We start from the raw sequence: 17,813 nt of genomic DNA on the forward strand, positions 1-17,813 counted from the left end.
TCTCACCCACACTCATGCACTGAAAACGTGCAGGCTGGGGGAAGTGTACCTTTTCACAAATCTTACTCTGACAATGGTAGGGTGGTATAAGGACTTTATAAGGAACTGAGTTCAAGTGATTTTAAGTAGATGCATTTTGTCATTCTGTTCACCCGTGGCTTAAATGGGGGGGGGGTGATCTCAGGGTCCTAGCTAGGCAGTGTAGACTTCTTTATTTCCTCTTAAGTAATAATGTTTAGTTTTGGCTTAGGGTAAAGGAGGGTTTTCAGCAGTACTCTTGGAAGAACTTTCATGAGTCCACCCAGCAGACTGCTAGTCCATTGTTGATGCTGGCAAGCGCGTCAGGAATTGACACCAGCACTAAAGTGCAACTACGACTGAAAGTCTTAACAGTGTGCATTGTTTTCATGTTCATGCAAGGAACTGTGGCAATAGCAAATTGTGGGATAACTGCTGCAGAATGGCGAGAAATCGAAATTACACTGCAAGGTCATAGGGTGCCATTGAGATAATGTGAATGTGTGTGCGCGTGCGCACACTAATGTGTGTGTGTGTGCATGCGTGCACACACATACACAGTTCCATATATCCCTTAAGTACCTTTTCAAGAATATCGTTCTCTGCAGGAGCTGCAGAAAACGTTGCACATTGACAGCTCTGTGCTGGGGGATGGAAGTTGATTCTAAATCAGGGGTCAGAAACCTTTTTCAGCTATGGGCCAGTCCACCATCCCTCATACCATGTGGTGGGCCGGACTATATTGTGAAGGGAAAAAATGAACAAATTCCTATGCCCCACAAATAACCCGAGGTGCATTTTAAATAAAAGCACACATTCTACTCCTGTAAAACATGCTGATTCCCGGACCATCCACCGGCCGGATTGAGAACGTGATTGGGCCGCATCCAGCCCCTGGGCCTTAGGTTGCCTACCCCTGGTCTAAATCTTACCCTAGAGTAGGTGCCCAAATCTCTAGTCACAGGTAGTTTTAAATGCTTTATCAACCAGACTTGCCTAGCAGATGGCTTCAAGCTCTATTGTCTGAGGGGATCACATATCCTTAAAGTACATAAGATGGAAGATGATAGACCACTAGCTACAGTTAAACAAATACAAGGCCCTGAATCATTTGACATCCTTTTACAGTTGCCTAGTCTTTGCTGTCCAAGAGAAGCCGCAAGATACATTATTTCTGAGCTAGTTACTAAAGCCAAAGCTGAACTTGTCTCAGAACCTGTTTGCTCGGGAGATCTTTCTCCACTCGTTGATAGGCAGCTGGCTGGTTGCAGTAGCTTTTTCACCTAAAGAATAGTGTCAAAATGCATGTGCACCACAAAGAAAGCGAAGGCTGCATCTGCTCCCTCCACTGCCACCACACTGACATGGCAAAAAACATGAGGGGTTTGGAGGTATATTGTTCTCTAGATAATGGACTGTGAAGTGCAGGCCTCATTCAAGAGTTCCGTACAGATGCTGGCACAATGATTGCATCAATAGCTGAGCCAGCCTTTTGTCCAGATCCTGTGGCTTGGTTTTAAATTGGTGCAGGAGTGACGTACAATCGATCAATGCCACAATGCAGATTGCAAGGGCTGGTTGCACATCAGCGCATAATGATGTTAAACTAACCTGCTGCTTTGTTCCTGTGTAAAAACAGCTAGGAAAAAAAAGATGAATTGTGAATAATCAGTGGAGTTATCTTGGATGCTGTGATTGCTGGCCATTATTCCTGTATTTTTAAGGGATATTTCAATGCTTGTTCCTGGTTTCATAAACCAGGGATTCAGATATGCTTTATGCAAACGAGCCCAATATATTTTAATTGTTATAGCAGCCAAATAATAATGTTTGCTTGTTCAAGAAATACATTAATTCAAAGTGAGTATCCTTATTGAAATCACTGATTTAAGACTGTCTTTTTATTGGTGATGTAATTCATGTTTTTAACAGCCTTAATTTAAATCAATCCACCTATGGGGGGGAGAGGACATTTAAGCATGGAATCCAATTGTAAAAGAGTAAAGAACAGAGGGCAGGGGAAAGAAATGTTTAAGATTAAGGAAGCAAATATTTAGAAACCTAAGAAAGATGTTCAGTCTCAAAAAAGGGAAGGAAGAGCAAGGAAAGAAAATATAACAAGAGGAGCATGAGTGAGATAAGTTGAAGGAACAAGAGAAAATTAAAGTAACACATTTGTCAAAGTAGGAGCAGTTAGCAGCTGTTGCATGGCAGATAGATTCCACCAAAATAGGAGACAACATCATTAGGAGGCAAGTTGGCACGGCAGAGTTAGGAGATGAATAAAGAGAAATAATATTTGACAAAAGGTGGTAAGGATTAGACAATGAGCAAAAAATTGGGGTGTGGGGGGGAGAAGCAGAAAGAAAAATAAATATTTTGTGACCAAATATTCAAACGTGATCACTGGAAACCAAGAGAAATCAAGACCTGTTGCCAAAGGAGATCAGTGGACAGGTTAGAAGAAAAGTGAAGGAAAATAATGAGTTGTAAATGAACTGACTGTTCTGCAAGGGAACACAGAAGAATAGGTGGGGAAAGAAATCAAGGGCAGAAGAATAGATTAGGAAGAAGAAGAAAAAGAATCCAAATCAATACAAAACTAAGCAGGGGAGTAGTTGAATTTAGAAGTAGAAATCACAGAGGTAATTAAAATGTAGTTAGGAAGAGGAAGACAGAATTGCAAAGACAGCACTACAAAGTAATATCTAAATCAAGAGCAATCTTGGGGAACTAGGGAATTTCCATGGAACTGTAGGGAAGCCAGTATGTGCCAATATTTACAAAAGCGGACAATCTTTGGTGTAGAGGAATAATAGATTGGCTTCCGCATGATCAAAAAGATGCTAAGTGCTTAAAACATAAATAGCCACCAGGCACCACATTATGGTGGAAACTAGTTCTTTTCCAGCAAATAGACTTTTTGATACTTTGATGATGGTGATGATATTTCTTTCACATTTCTGGTTTTCATACTATGGTTATTACAGAAGAGAAGGCTTTCTTAGTGATCAGGCACTAACCTGGGGCTTGCAAGTCTAGCTTTGTTGACTTCAGTCTCATGGATGGAAAAGACAGCATCTGCCTGAACTCTGGGGACTTTCTTCAGAGTTTTCCCAGGCAGCTGCTACCAGCTGGGCTCACAAGGCTGAGAAAGTGATAAACCACGAATGAGTTAGTTGGGTGTTGTGTCTAGAGAAAACCTTTTCCGTGTGTTCTTTGGGAGTGCAGCCATTAGCTGCTGTGCCACAGATTTCCTGTGTGGCCTTGGAAAAACCTGCTCTGTGTAACATGTGAGACGAAAGTAACATTTCCACCTCACTCTAATGCTATGAACAGTGATATGTTCAGGACTGCAGGTGTTCTTCTCCTGCCCACCCCCTAATATTCTTAAGAGGGTCTCTTCTCCAGTCTTCAGAGAGTAGCTGGAAGTGGCGAGGCAGAAAAAGGTCCTCCTTTCCTTCTACACTGCAGTTTTTATCTGAAAACTTAGGCGCAGTACTGCTGCCAGAGCTCAGAAACCACTCGCGCTAATGAAATTCCCTGTTGCAAAATGCACCTAGAACAATGGGAGTGTCTAACACTGCACTTGACCCTATGCAAATTGCCATAACAAACCTTCTTTATGTAGCTTGAGAGAGAAAGTGCAAAATTTCCAACTGTACCCGTGGTCCAGCAAATTTCCAACAAATCATTTGCAATGAGCATGGGGTAGAGTACAGACTGGGAGAAATGATGTTGGTTGCACAAAGAATGACTGGGTGAATCAAGCCTCTCTAATGGCCTAAACAAGACAAGGATTAAGAAAGCTGTCTACTGTGTCATTTAAAAGCATGCTCTTATTTCTCTTGGATGGTGTGAGGTGGGATTATTTAATGTCTTCAAGATGCTTCAAGATGCTTAAATAGAAAGGTTGATTCATGAGTAGTTTGATTGCTAAAACGGGGACTGCATGTGGAGTAGTCCTAACCCTTTTCTGCTGACACCCAGGTGGTGCCCCTGTGACGTCCTAATCACTTGTAACCTTTATATCATATGTTTTAAAAAAGTGAGAGAGGCAGGTGCCAAGTGTTCTCTCCATATTGGATTCCATATCTACTCTCAGGTTATAGGACACTTTACTATGCAGGTAGACAGCATTTGCGTTTGATGAAGCAACACTTTCCTTCTCACAGACACTGCAGGCTGAAGGCTTGTTCACTCACAAGTTGCTATCAGAGGTGAAATGAAGGGATGACGAGCATTCTAGTGCTTGCAAACGAGACATTTCAGGCACCCACCTGGGCCATTCAGAAAGCTTTTTGTGCAGTATCTGCAGAACTGTGAACCCCATTCATCACAGAGAGCAACCGTGTTCTTGATTATATAACTCCTAGATGAAAGAGGAGCCAGGGAAGAAAATCCTTTTTGAGCTTTCCAGTGGCCATGGATTGCTTTTCATCTCATTTCATCCACTGATGTGTTTTGGGGACATGTAAACACATTCAAGGTTGATACATACCCAGTTATTGTTATTTTTTAATTATGCATTAAATTTGTATACCGCCCTATACTTGCAGGTCTCAGTTCTGGTCACCACAGTTTAAGCAGGATATTAAAAAGTTGGAAGGTGTGCAGAGGAGGGTGACCAAGATGATAAGGGGTCTGGAAACCAAGCCTTATGAGGAATGGTTGAGGGAGTTGGGTATGTTTAGCCTGAAGAAGAGGAGGCTGAGAGGTGATATGAGGGCCATCTTCAAATATCTGAAGAAGGAGCAAACTTGCTTTCTGCTGCTCCAGAGGGGAGGACTCAAACCAACAGAGTTGAATGACTAGATAGGAGATTCCAACTAAACATTAGGACATGCTTTCTGACAGGAAGAGCTGTTCAAAAGTGGATTGAACCAGCTCAGAAGGTGGTGGACTCTTCTTCTTTAAAAAGAGGTTGGATATAGATAGATATACCAGGGATTCTGTAGTTGTAATTCCTGCATTTAGTAGTATAACAAATCAGGGTGGGGTGTGCAGGCTGCACCGGGTTTGTGGGGGACTTAGGCCGGTACAGTGGCCTGTAGTGCGGCACAAAAGCTACTGCATGTCAGGGATTGGGATTCTGTGTGGCAGGGGAGTTTGTGGGCGGCATGGTGGTTCCTGGAGTTTTGGGTGCTCTGCAGTTCCTGAAAAAAGTGGCTGCCCTAAAAAAAAGCTCAACAACTTTGATTTCCCCCTGAAAGCTCCAAGCCACTGCTTGCATTACCAGAGTTTGGACTAGATAGCCCTTGTGGTCCCTTCCATCTCTATAGTTATATCATTCTGTGCTTGGTAATCTTGTCGAAACCCTCCAGGAAATCTACAGCTCTGGCCGGCCTCAGGATTTTCGACAGGGCAAGGTATCCTCTCTTGAAGCCTCAACCAGATCTCCTATTGGAGAGAGCACTTATAAGTAATCTGAGAACTCTTTCCGCCCACGCTGTCCCGCATACAGATGCACTCCCTCTCTTAATTCCACTCATGCCAAGATAATACCACTCCTAGGCCATATAGCTTGACAAATAAAAGAACCACAACTGTACAAGGCCAGGACTTTTGTTATTCCCTTACCCCTCCCTTGCTTGATCTGATGCTAATTGATCTGATTAGCATGTGTTAATAGCAAAGCCAACCCAATCATCAGTCATGTCTGGAACCCTGCTTGTGGCCTTTGCATTTTTTGCATTAAGCTATGTTGACTTCTTAAGGTTAAAAGAGGTTTTAAGGCCACTATTGTGGCTGAGAGGTCTGTCCGTCCCCCCCTCATTCCTTTGAAGGATTGCTCAAATCCCCATTTAGATTAAGGAAATTAACTATTTAATTGGATATTTAACCCCCACCCCTGTTCCAATGGGACCCAGGCAGACTTAATGTTTCTTTATTCTATCCAATAAATTAGCTTATACAGCCTTTGCAAGATCATGCTCATAATGAGGCTGTATCTCTGAAACAAAAGCTTGTTGGGATAGGAGGACGTGTGCCAAGAGTAATATCAGATGCTGGGCCCGCCTTCCCTCAATGAATCCCCACTGGCATTCTTAATAGACCCTGCATGCTTGCTTGCATTTTCCTGAACAAAACTAGCAGTGAATCTGCTGACAGTTAAATTCCCTCTGCCTGCATTTTCTAGTAAGGCTGTTACAGATAAGAGCAGCCTGGGTCTGAGCAGATTTCTCAGTGCCCCAATTCCTCCCAGTTGAAAATGGGCATAATAGGCAAGTAAATGAATGGCAGGTTTCTCCATCTGCAAAGATTCTAAAACCTCAAGGGGAACGTTTTTGCTGAAATGAATGGGAGCTGTGCAAGAGCTTAGCAGTGCCCAGTGGACTGAGCCCTAAGACAGAGCTAATGCTCCAACATGGCAAGAGGGTATTACTTAAATTAGGAAGGGGTAGGGCACAACCCTGCATTACATGACCTCCTTCCTATGACACCCTACAGCATAGTGACAACTGGCAACCGCATCACTCTGCAATACAGATTACAACTGGGCAAGAAGAATCTATTGGGAGACAAAAAAGCAAGCAAAAAACAACAACCACCCCCCCTCCCTGCCTGACACGCTGAGTGCTGGCTATTCTTAGCTTTTCTTCTGAGTATTCAGAAAAACACATTAGGGAAGGAGGAAATTATAGCTCAATAGCATGCGTAAGGGTGCCAGGCTCAGTTTCTGACATCTTCAGTTAAAAGATCATGAGCAGAATAGATCTGATGGCAGCAGACCTGTATGCTTAAATGTGGCTCTACCCCCAACCACATGGAAGAAGGAAGGGGTTGTTTTTTAGGGACAAATACATGGCAACCCGGTGTTCACAGCTTACCTGTCCACAGTTTCTGTGATGGTTCTCTCCTTCTCAGCTAAACTCCAATAGCAAGAGTGTGCTCAGCTGAGAAAAGTGCTTGAAGAGTAAGGACTACAGGGACATAAGCTACAAGCAAGGGGAGGATTCTGTACCCATTTTGCTGTTAGAAACAGACCATTCACTCCCTCTTTCTGCAGTTCTGTCTTGAGGGGGTTGAGTGGAGAGATCTATCTCTAAATGCACAGAGCTGCCAGAGCTAGTTTGAACCTTAGCCTTAGAGGGCCTCTACCACTCAGAATACACAGTTCTGTCCTCTAGATGGACCAGTTGACTCAACTCGGCATAACACTGCTTCATCCATTTGCAGCAATACAACAAGTTGTGTAGAGGATGACTTCTTTTGTCTAGTCTTTCCAGATGCCCAGGTCTTGACTCCTGGATTATCCGCCAACACCCTCAGACCAAGAAAAAATAGAGAATTACATATGCTTACATACACACTTCCCAACCCCGTAATTTATGCTTCATGGTGAAATTGATGCAATTGTGGTGCGGGGGGGGGTGAGGGAGGCAGCTAGGAGCAGGGGCGCCGACTTATAAAAAATATTGGGGGGGCCCATACCGGGGTCCTGCCGCTGGTTCGCTCGGGTAGCCGGGAGAACGCAGTTCGAGGTGGCGGTGTTGGGGAGAGACCCTCGCTCAGGGCGCCACTAGACTTGGCGGCCGGCGGCCTATCTGGGGGGTTTTGGAGTGTATTTCGGCGGAGCGATTGGGGAGGAGGGGGCTTGTTGTCGGATTCTTCAGCTGAGCCGGAGATCCGCTGCTGGGGGTCCCTGGGCCGAGTTGTGAGCACGGCCTGCTGAAGGGAGATCCAGCCGATTGCGCGACGGGGACGGCCGGGGCTCTCCGGCTAGGGCGCGCGGCTGGCTGGCTGGCGAGGGAGCAGGTGGGGAGGAGGCGGGGGTCCTCACTCTCTTAGGAAACACTCCCGCGCGCCCGATTGCCACGAAGTCCGAAGGGTGCGTGTGTGGAATTAAAAAGCAAAAACGAGATACGGGCAGGGCAGGCAAAGAGTTTTCTGCAAGAGGATGGAGGGCAGGTTGAAGAGAAAATCACTCAGGATGAGACAGTCAAATCAGCCATGATAAAATGGGCTCAGGATATTGGGTATAACATCATGTTTGAGGACTGGGAAAGGTTATGGACCACCGGAATGAAATTCACGGCATGTAATGCCTTGAAGGAAAATATTATGAAAATGATTTATAGGTGGTACATGACCCCAGTCAAGCTTGCAAAAATATATCACCTGTCTGATAATAAATGTTGGAAATGTAAGGAGGCTGAAGGGACATTCTTTCACCTCTGGTGGACTTGTCCAAAAGTGAAGGCCTTCTGGGAAATGATCTATAATGAGTTAAAAAAGGTATTTAAGTATACCTTTCCCAAGAAACCAGAGGCCTTCCTCTTGGGCATTGTTGGCCAGAAAGTGTTAAAGAAGGATAGAACTTTCTTTATGTATGCAACTACAGCAGCAAGAATACTTATCGCAAAATATTGGAAGACACAAGATTTGCCCACACTGGAAGAGTGGCAGACGCAATTGATGGACTACATGGAACTGGCTGAAATGACTGGCAGAATCCGAGATTTGGGAGAAGAAACAACGGAAGAGGACTGGAAAAAATTTAAGGACTATTTACAAAAACAATATAAGTTGTATGAATGTTAAAAATTTACACGATTCGGAAACTATAGCTTCAGCAATTAGATTTGGGAAACAGGAAATTATATTTTAAGTAAGAAAAGGTCAAAATCTAAGGTAATACTATGTTTAATTTAAGATATAAGTAACTGATGAAAAGTATGTTAAATTTAGAGGTATAGTATTTGAAAAGTACAAAATAAGGTACGAAACAAGGTAATAATTTGCTGATATCTTTATTATAAAGAATGCAGGGTAAGGGAGATGCGAGGAAGTCCAGTTAGTTATATAAAAAATGTGTTGAATGGTTGGTTTTCTTTTCTTCTTTTTCTTTTTTTCTTTTTCTTGTTCTTTTACTTTTTTCTTCAGTGTATGTTTCTAACTTTGTATTTGAAAACTTAATAAAATATTTATAAAAAAAAGAAGAGAAAATCCTTTCGCTTTTCTGGGGCGCAGGGAAGTCTCAGAGCCGGAGGTTGGGGAAGGGACCGCCTTTGCTCTGCCCTCTTCTCCCGTCTTAGATTCGCATGGGGGTCCCCGCCCGAGCTTGCCTGGCCACCGGGCCACACAAGGGCCGCGCTCTACGCGGCGCACCTTGCTAGCCGCGCAGCTGTCCTCCGCGGCTGCGGAGCGGCCCTGCGCCGGTGCCCAGCCCCTCTGGGCGCCCGCTGCGCTGCCAATGACAAGCGGGCGACGTCGCAGGCGGGGAAGGCGTCGCTTTCTTTCCCGATCCTTCATCCTCCCAGTCTTCCAGCCCTTTTTTGGGTTGGAAGCTCGTCTCGTTCGCCCTTCTCCTTTCTTCACCCTGCGCGCAATTTTCCTCCCTCGTCTCCCTCCCCATTTCTCCTTCCTTCCTTCCTGACTGACTGACTGACGGGCTTGGGCTCGGGCTCGGGCTTTGGCTCGGGCTTTGGCTTTGGCTCGGGCTCAGGCTTAGGCTCGGGCTCAGGCAGCCACAGCGTCGGCGGTATTGGCGATCGGCGGCGCGGGGGGATGGCCCTCCCGGGGGAGCCGGCGCTGCTCAATGGGGTTGCCAAGGAGACAGGCCGGCCGCCCCCCTCCCCCGGCCCGGCGCCCCCCGCCGCGCCGGTGCCCGTTATCGAGCTGGTGCGCGCCGGGCGCCCTATAAAAGCCGCGGACGCGCCCACCGCCGCCCGAGATTATTGGGGGGGCTGAGCCCCCCCAAACGAATTTTTGAGGGGGCTCGGGCCCCCTCAGGCCCCATGGAGTCGGCGCCTATGGCTAGGAGTAACCAGAGCTCATGTGCACCTGTGCTAATCTTGTTTCGTTCATTCTGATTTAATATCCCAGTTGAGGGGTGATGTCATGTCACAAAGAGCCACAGAGGAAGTGGTGTTGCAAAGTGCATTTAACTCCTCACATCCCGAATGGACAAGACTTGGTGATTTTTTTTAAAAAAAAAAATTCTAGTATTTATCTGGCAGCAGAAATAGTGTTGTTCACAAATATTATTAGTGTTTAGGGATTGGGTTTTTTTTCTTGTTTAGTCAGTTGCCAGATTCTGCAGGGAAAGCAAAAAATATACCCTGTGAAGCATTAGATCAGAAGGCTGTCTCAAGGAAGATGCTTGCGTGGACTGTATGGTCAGGGTTTACCTTCTGATAAGAGTAGCCAGGAACAGTATTTTACGTAAAAGGTGGCTTTTCAATTGTGCCTGCCACAGGGGTGGAAAACACAAGTCCTTTGTAAAACAATTTTTTGTCAAACTGTATTATAAATTGGTGCTTAAGCAAATATTTCCTCCTACTGAACCTTTGTAGCTTTTTCCAATTTAGTTGTGTCAATCCAATATAAGATGTGCAATTTGGAAAGTAAACTTCACAGAATCTCGCTACTAAACATCAGTATTTCAGAAGAAGCCATTATCGCCGATATGTCCTTGCTGCTCAGTTTTGGGAAGCTGATCAGAACAAGAACAAGCCTGAAGCTCTAAGTTAGAACAAGATCTGTTTGATTCAGGTGCTGCTTGCTATGCCATGTTCTGCAACGTCTGGAAAAAAATAAATCACTGTGATCTGTTCAGAAATGAGATCCTACCATCTATCTCAGCCGCCCACCCAGTATATGGGCTCGCTTTCCTAATTAGTATTGTACACGGGGCCGCTTTATCGGCCATCCACTGGGGCATGAAATAGAAAAGAGCTCTGTGTGCATGCGTGGGAGCCACAAAGAGAGAGGCAGACTACTGAAATGCAGCATGACTTTGACGTAGGTCTGTTTCAAGTACAAAGGCCTGCAGCTATGTATGCTGTGATTCAGCTGGAGATTACGGATGATGGACCGGGGGTGGGGGGTGGACAGGGATCTACCAGTAACAGACCGGCGCAGTCAAAGGATCCTAGGAGTGATTTCCTAAGCCACTGATTTTCAGAGTGTTCCAGAGGGAACACTAGGGTGAGGATCCTCAATGAGAAGATCACTCAGGGCTTTCCTGAAAGGCTGCTTTTACCCAATGTCACAATTCTTCCCTCTGAATAGGCGGCTTCAGCAAAGTCTTGGGTGTGTTTGAGGTCTGTAGTCTTCAATCTTAATAGATCCAGGTCCTATCTTTAAATGAAATGTACCTTGGGGGCATGTCCTGCTTCTTAATTATTATTTTTTAACATATACTTGTATGGTGGCAGTGCCGTTGGTGCAACCCAACTTAGTATCCTAGGTCACATTCTGATTTCACTCGGGGAGACCCAACACCTCCAGCCACTGCCCTGAAGGAACTGAGGGTGTGCTCTAGAAAATGCCCTAAATTTGTCTATAGCACACTGGGTTATCCCGGCAGCCATAGCAAGGCTTCCTTGGCAGAGAGGTCAACACAGAAAATGTACCAAAAGGTAGGCAATTTGAAGAAACACTGCTCTGGGCAATGCTTTTCCCTCAGTCACTTCTAAACCTATAACAACACCACTGGCAACTGCCTGTTCTCAGATGACAAGCGTTGCTCACATGTGGCTGCTAAAGATCCCAGGGGGGCTATTTATAAAAGAGGAGTAAAATTAGCCCATAGCATCCTGGCCAAATTCCAGTGCAGGTAATTTATTTCCTGTCTTCCTAGAATTACATGCATACACATTCTCTCTCTCTTTCTCTCTCTCTCTCTCTCTCTTACTCCACCCCCACCCCCTGCAGATTCAATTTATTTTATTTAGCATGGTGTGTTTATCTGCTGCTCTCCCGTCACTAAGATACTTGGTTGCTTTGTAATCATTTAAAAATCTGCAGGCTGGAAGCAGCCTATGCTGCTTGCTCATGCAGCTGGGAGGTGACAGCCTACTAAAACATTAAAGGGTAATGTGAAAAATAGTTTATCCTGTTGGTGAGTTATTGGGGATTGACAGTAGACAGCACATGTGAATCGGCTGGTGCCCCCCCCCCCAAAAAAAAACCAGTACTGAAAGAGATGCACAGTGATCGGAAGAGAAATGGTGAATGGTGAATCCACCCTCTGTTTACTATTATAGTAAAGGCTGAAAGAATGAAGCGATTAATGGATATGATAAATGAGCTGATTCATTAAACTCAGATTTAAAATGTGGGGTTTTTATTGGAACGTGCAGCACACTCGATTTGGTGCTCAGTGCTGATGACAGCACTGTTGAAAGCATTGCATGTCTCAGGATTTTGGCAGTGCGTTTATTTCCCGAAGGGAAAACGATGCGATGTTGTTGGTTAGTCCACAGAATTGTTCGCCTTCATTTCAATATCCACAAAACAGCACACTTCTTTGAGTATGTTAATATTTATTTCAGCCAGTTGATTAGCTAACCTAGTAATAGGTGGAGAGCCCTAGCCCTTTGCAGAGAGACCACACACAATGCTTCATGCACCAAGGGATGGGGGCAGACGTCAGGACTGCAACAAAGGAGTGAGCCAAGTGTGACAAGGGAGGCGGGTTTAAAAGCCTTTAAAAGCAGGGGTGGGAATGCTGATGATGGACTCCGGTACCATCAGCCCCAGCCAGTGTGACCAGTGGTCAGGAATGATGGGAGTTATAGTGCAACACCACCGGGAAGGGTCACAGGTTCTCTAACCTTTCATTAGATACCAGTGAAACGCCTGTCTTTGTAATAGGTAAGTGAGCAGGGAAGTTTATAGATTCTAGGGACTAATCATAAAAAGATGAATTTTACACACCCAGACAATCTGTGTCGTCAGAGGTCCAGTGTTATCCCCAAGAGTGTTGCTTTATTTTTATTTTTGCTAATGAATAGAATTGTTGCCTTTCCCGTCCTCTAGAGCAGTGTTTCCCAACCTTTTTTGGGTAAAGGCACACTTGTTTCATGAAAAAAATCTCGAGGCACACCACCATTACAGCCCCGTGACATTAGCAGCAGCGTCACGCCGGGAGGGACGCACGAAAATGTAAGATTCAATTTTTTCCCCTCCCCCTTGCCTTCCTTCTGTGCCAACCGCCAAAAACCCAAGAATCGCGGGACCGCTGGAGGAGGGGGGGAGGGCGAGCGGAGGCAGCGGCGAGCCCTGTTCCTCCCCATCCGCCCCATTCCGTGCAAGGAGCGCGAACAGGTGTGAGAAGGGGGTCAAACCTGCGGGTCGGCGCCGGGGAACCTCCAAGCTTTGGGGGTGGGGGGGGAGGAGGCAGCAAAGCGAGGCAGGAAGGAGTGCGCGGCTTGGCGAAGTACTCAGCGGTGAAGGCCAGCAGGTCCGGCGGCCGGTGCCGCAGCACCTCCACCGTGTAGCCCTGCAGCAGCTCAGTCAGACCCGGCGGGATCTCGATGCTCATCTTGTAGCCGAGGCGTGCGGGAGACTCAACGGACGGGCCCGGGAGAGAGAGAGAGAGAGACACGACGGAGAGAGAGCGGGAGTCCCTGCTCGCCGTCGCCACCGCTACAACTACTGTGGCGGTTGGTCTTGGTCGCTGCCGCCGCCGCCGCCCACCTCTATCTATCTCTCCCCCTCAGCTTTCTACGCGGGCCTCGAGCCGGAGGTGGGGGGTGGCCGCTGCCGCTTTCTCCACCTCCACGTCCTGCCTCCTCCTCCTCGAGCCCTCCGTCAGCCCTGAGGGAACCGCCACGCTCGCGCCGCCGCTCTCTGACACGCGAGAAAGAGAAAGGAACGGAGCGGCGGGGTAGTCGGGGGAAGGAGGGGCCGGAATGGAAGCGCGAGGCGAGCTGCGCATGCCCAGCAGGAAGCGGCGGAGAACGCCACAGAGAGAGAGAGAGAAGCAAGGGAGGGCGGGGAGTGGGCGGGAACACGCTTCATGCGTCACAATAACGGACAAGAGGCGCTCGAGGGATAGATTAGGACCTAATTTGACTTTTACAAAAAAAATAAAAATCTTTCGAATTTTCCCCACGGCACACCAGGCAACATCTCGCGGCACACTAGTGTGCCGCAGAACAGTGGTTGGGAAACACTGCTCTAGAGGACAGAAGGGGACATGGCACCAGAAGCCCATCGTGTGTAACCAAGGCAAACGGCGAAGGAGCTTGCTTTTATATGCATCTAGTATCTAATGCTCTTGTGGGAGCTTAGGGTCTTAATATGTAACATTATGCATTTATATTATGCAAGAATAGAATATAAGATTTCTCTTCAGTGTGGAAGAATGGGGTTTAATTGTCCTCTTTACCACAGGGTCATTATTTGACTTTGGGACTTTGCATCCAGTTCTCTGATTCAGTTTCCTATCTGCAGAATTTTCATAAAAATCAGTTTGTGGGGAAATAGGGATAGTTGATCAGTAACCTTATTCCCTCCACTCTCTTTCTCCAGGGGGCTTTGCCACCTTCTCATCTTGCTTCCCAGGACTCTGCGAAGGGAAACCTACTGCGATCCTGCCAATGAGCATCTCCCAGCCGTGCATGCCAGTGGCCAATGTTGGCCCAACTCGCATCTTGCCTCATCTCTACCTAGGCTCCCAGAAAGATGTCTTAAATAAGGTACATCATGTAAAGAAGAAGAAGAAGTAGTGGGGAGGGGAGGGAGAGGTAGCTTGCCTTAAAGAAACCCTTCCCCTTAAGACTTGGGAGAGCAGGTGGGTCACCTGTGTGGGAAACTGTATATCATGGGTAGGCAAACTAATGTCTGGGGGCTGGATCCAGCCCAATCGCCTTCTCAATCCGGCCCGCAGATGGTCTGGGAATCAGCGTGTTTTTACATGAGTAGAATGTGTCCTTTTACTTAAAATGCATCTCTGGGTTATTTGTGGGGCCTGCCTGGTGTTTTTACATGAGTTTTTACATGTGTGCTTTTATTTAAATCGCATCTCTGGGTTATTTGTGGGGCATAGGAATTCGTCCATTATTTTTTTTCAATATATAGTCCGGCCCCCCACAATGTCTGGGGGACAGTGGACCGGCCCCCCACTGAAAAAGTTTGCTGACCCCTGCTCTATATTGCCTGATCAGGACAGCGGTAGGCCATTTTTGAATTGTGCAGCAAAACAGAGCTATAGAAGTGAGCTCCCTTTTGAAGAGCTAAGGACATTAGCAGCAGGAGCATCAAAACTGCAACGTTGACCCTGAGAGATCTTTATGACAGGGGAGCCAGCTGTTTCTTGCCAGAGCCCAGTGCCAGCCAAGCTAAAGAATAACACTGACCTCAACTCTTCCATGTCCAGCCTCAGAGCCAGAGGATGAGGTATTAAGCTTGGCATTCAACAGTGACTGATGTTGAGGTGAGGGCAAGGGAGAGTGTAGGGAACGGCAGCCCACATCTGCAAGCAAAGAACCCTTTGAGCAGGCCCCAAAATGGACAAAGATCTGCTTTGGGAATTGGAGAGGGGAGGGAACAGGCAGCATCCTTTCAAAGGACACCAGAATGCTTGGGCTATGATATCACATCGGGGAAGAGAATTTCATTGAAAGAAAAAATAATACAAGTTAGAAGAAGAAAGAAGACACAGTTGTTGTGAACATACCAGTGGGCACATATCCTGGGCAGGAGGGAGCCAGTTGGGCATTCCTGCCTTGGGGGGAGGGTTAGGTAGAAGCGCCTGAACTAGAAACACTGAGAGGGGAAGGGGAAACATTTTACACAGGGAGTAGAAGGAAATGGGGGAGAAAAATGCCAGGAATGTGAGCTTGGGAGGTGAGAGTTATTACACAGAGACTACTTGGAAAATGGAGCCACAGAGCTCTAGGGGGGCATAGCATTGGGCATCAGTGGCTGAAAACAGGAGGAATGGAATATGAGCTGGAACCCCAAAGAACTTTGCTCTGGGTATTTTCTGTAAAACTCTGCTTTTAGAAGTGAGTCTTGGCTTCCCTACAGAAGTCCTGCTTTTTTTCATTGTGGCAGCAGCCAGTGGTTTTTACTGAATCTTCATTGACCTCAGGCAACAGTGCCCAGCTGGCGGCCCAGACAGCCCCCCTCTGTGATAGCACAGCCATACATTGCAGGCTGGGCAGCCTAGTAGCCAATGGAGGAGAAAGAAGAGGAGGCAATGACATCCTCAGGGGCTCTGGAAGAGTGGGTGAAAACATCCTGCACTGGACTGCCAAACATCCATTGCTTCTCTCTTCCTCTCTCTCTCTCAGGACCTGATGACCCAGAATGGGATAAGCTATGTCCTCAACGCCAGCAACTCCTGTCCCAAGCCAGATTTCATATGTGACAGTCACTTCATGCGCATTCCAGTCAATGACAATTACTGTGAGAAGCTTCTACCCTGGCTGGACAAGTCCATTGAATTCATTGGTAAGACTGCGGATCAACCATATTTGGGGGAGTTCATTACTTCTTCTGGGCTGTAACCTTGGTTGCTGCAAAAGGCATCTGGGCAATAGTTCCTGGGTGGTTCAATTTCCCCCCATGCACATGCACAGACTTCTGGTTTTTGTTTTTTGTTTAACTCTGATGTGTTCAAAACACTCAGTCTGCCCTTGGGAGGCACACTTTCTCCCTTTGTACAAAACAACCATCCTGTCCCCAGACAACAAAGCTACCAAGACCGTTGTAAACCCATAGCATCACCTGAGGAATAGCTAACACCACTTGGGAGAACAGTTGCTGCTACAGAAATGTCTCTTGCTCTATGAAGGTGCTTTTCTTTATCAACAACAACTATGCTCTTTCTGGTTCCAGAGATGATTGATTAAATGAGACTGGGAGTTCAAATAGTAAATTTATTCCTATCAAATAGAGAGGGTGGGGGAAATACCCCCAAAAAGTCTCTTTAAAGCATTGCATATACTAGTGAATGGTGTTTTGTTTTGTTTGTTTGTTTTAAAAAAGAATAATAATCTGGTGCTTTATTAGCAACCCATTGCAGGCCAGGAAGTCCCTCCACTATTTCTCATCAGATAAAACAGCAACATTATTGACAAGCCAAGAAGCCAAATAAACAAGTCATGGTTTTCTAGCTTCCACTTCTTGGTTGCACATATTTGACTTACTTAAACCATTTAGATTTGTGTTTTTCCTCTTTATTTACTCTTCCAATTTTGGTAAAAAGCGTCTTCCTTCAGAGCCATTTCCAGAGAGGTAGCTGTGTTAGCATGCAACAGGAAAAACAACCAAGACACTTGTGGCACCTTAAAAGACTGACAGATTTATTACGTTCAAGCTTTGGTGAAGGGGATTCTGGTCCACAAAAGCTTATGCTGACATAAATTTGTGAGCCTTCAAGGCACTGCAAGTCTCTTTGTTGTTCAGAACAACTTAGATAGTAGAGTCCCAGAATATTGACCTGAAGGCTGTTTTCTCCTGCTGCAGACAAGGCCAAGGTGTCCAGCTGCCAGGTGATCGTTCACTGCTTGGCAGGGATCTCCCGATCGGCCACCATTGCCATTGCATACATCATGAAGACCATGGGAATGTCTTCAGATGATGCCTACAGGTAGGTTGCCTTCTGAAAGAGAGGCACTAATGTTTTTCTTTGCATTTGACTTTGGGGTGTGGCTTTTTTGTTTTTTAAGTGGTGCTGTTTATCATGAAGCATACTTACAGTGTGTCTCGCTCAAGAGTACTGGCTAATAAGCATGAAAGAACATAGTGCCATATACATTATAGGGTTGATTCCAATCATAGTCCTACCAGGAGTAAATCCATGGAAATCAATGGACGTGACTATCTCAGGTCCATTAACTTCAGTAGGTCTAGTCTGATAATACCTTAATTAGATACCTCCCATAATCTACCTGTGCTGTGTTTTCAGTTACTCGTTTGCCAGTTTCTTCAGTGTAAGCTAACAGGCTGGTTTGCATGACTGTCAGGCTTGTAGTTGCCACTTGAATCTCATCTGCAGGTTGGCTCCCAGCCTGTTGCCAGCTGGTCCCCATGCATGTGCCAGCAGGCTCACA

General features: G+C 46.2%; 1 protein-coding gene across 3 annotated transcripts in view; it reads left to right on the plus strand.

Annotated features, from left to right (window-relative positions):
* The window catches only part of DUSP8 (dual specificity phosphatase 8), an 85,599-nt gene that overhangs the window by 57,418 nt on the left and 10,368 nt on the right, over positions 1–17,813 (plus strand). For all 3 annotated transcript variants that reach the window (XM_083470884.1, XM_083470885.1, XM_083470886.1), the window contains 3 exons: positions 14,284–14,450; positions 16,050–16,209; positions 17,227–17,350. In XM_083470884.1, the coding sequence (XP_083327010.1) occupies positions 14,284–14,450; positions 16,050–16,209; positions 17,227–17,350 (451 nt within the window). The remainder of the gene's footprint in view (positions 1–14,283; positions 14,451–16,049; positions 16,210–17,226; positions 17,351–17,813) is intronic.

This window comes from Podarcis liolepis (assembly GCF_965112155.1).
Source record: "Podarcis liolepis genome assembly, chromosome: 1".
Classification (NCBI taxonomy): domain Eukaryota; kingdom Metazoa; phylum Chordata; class Lepidosauria; order Squamata; family Lacertidae; genus Podarcis; species Podarcis liolepis.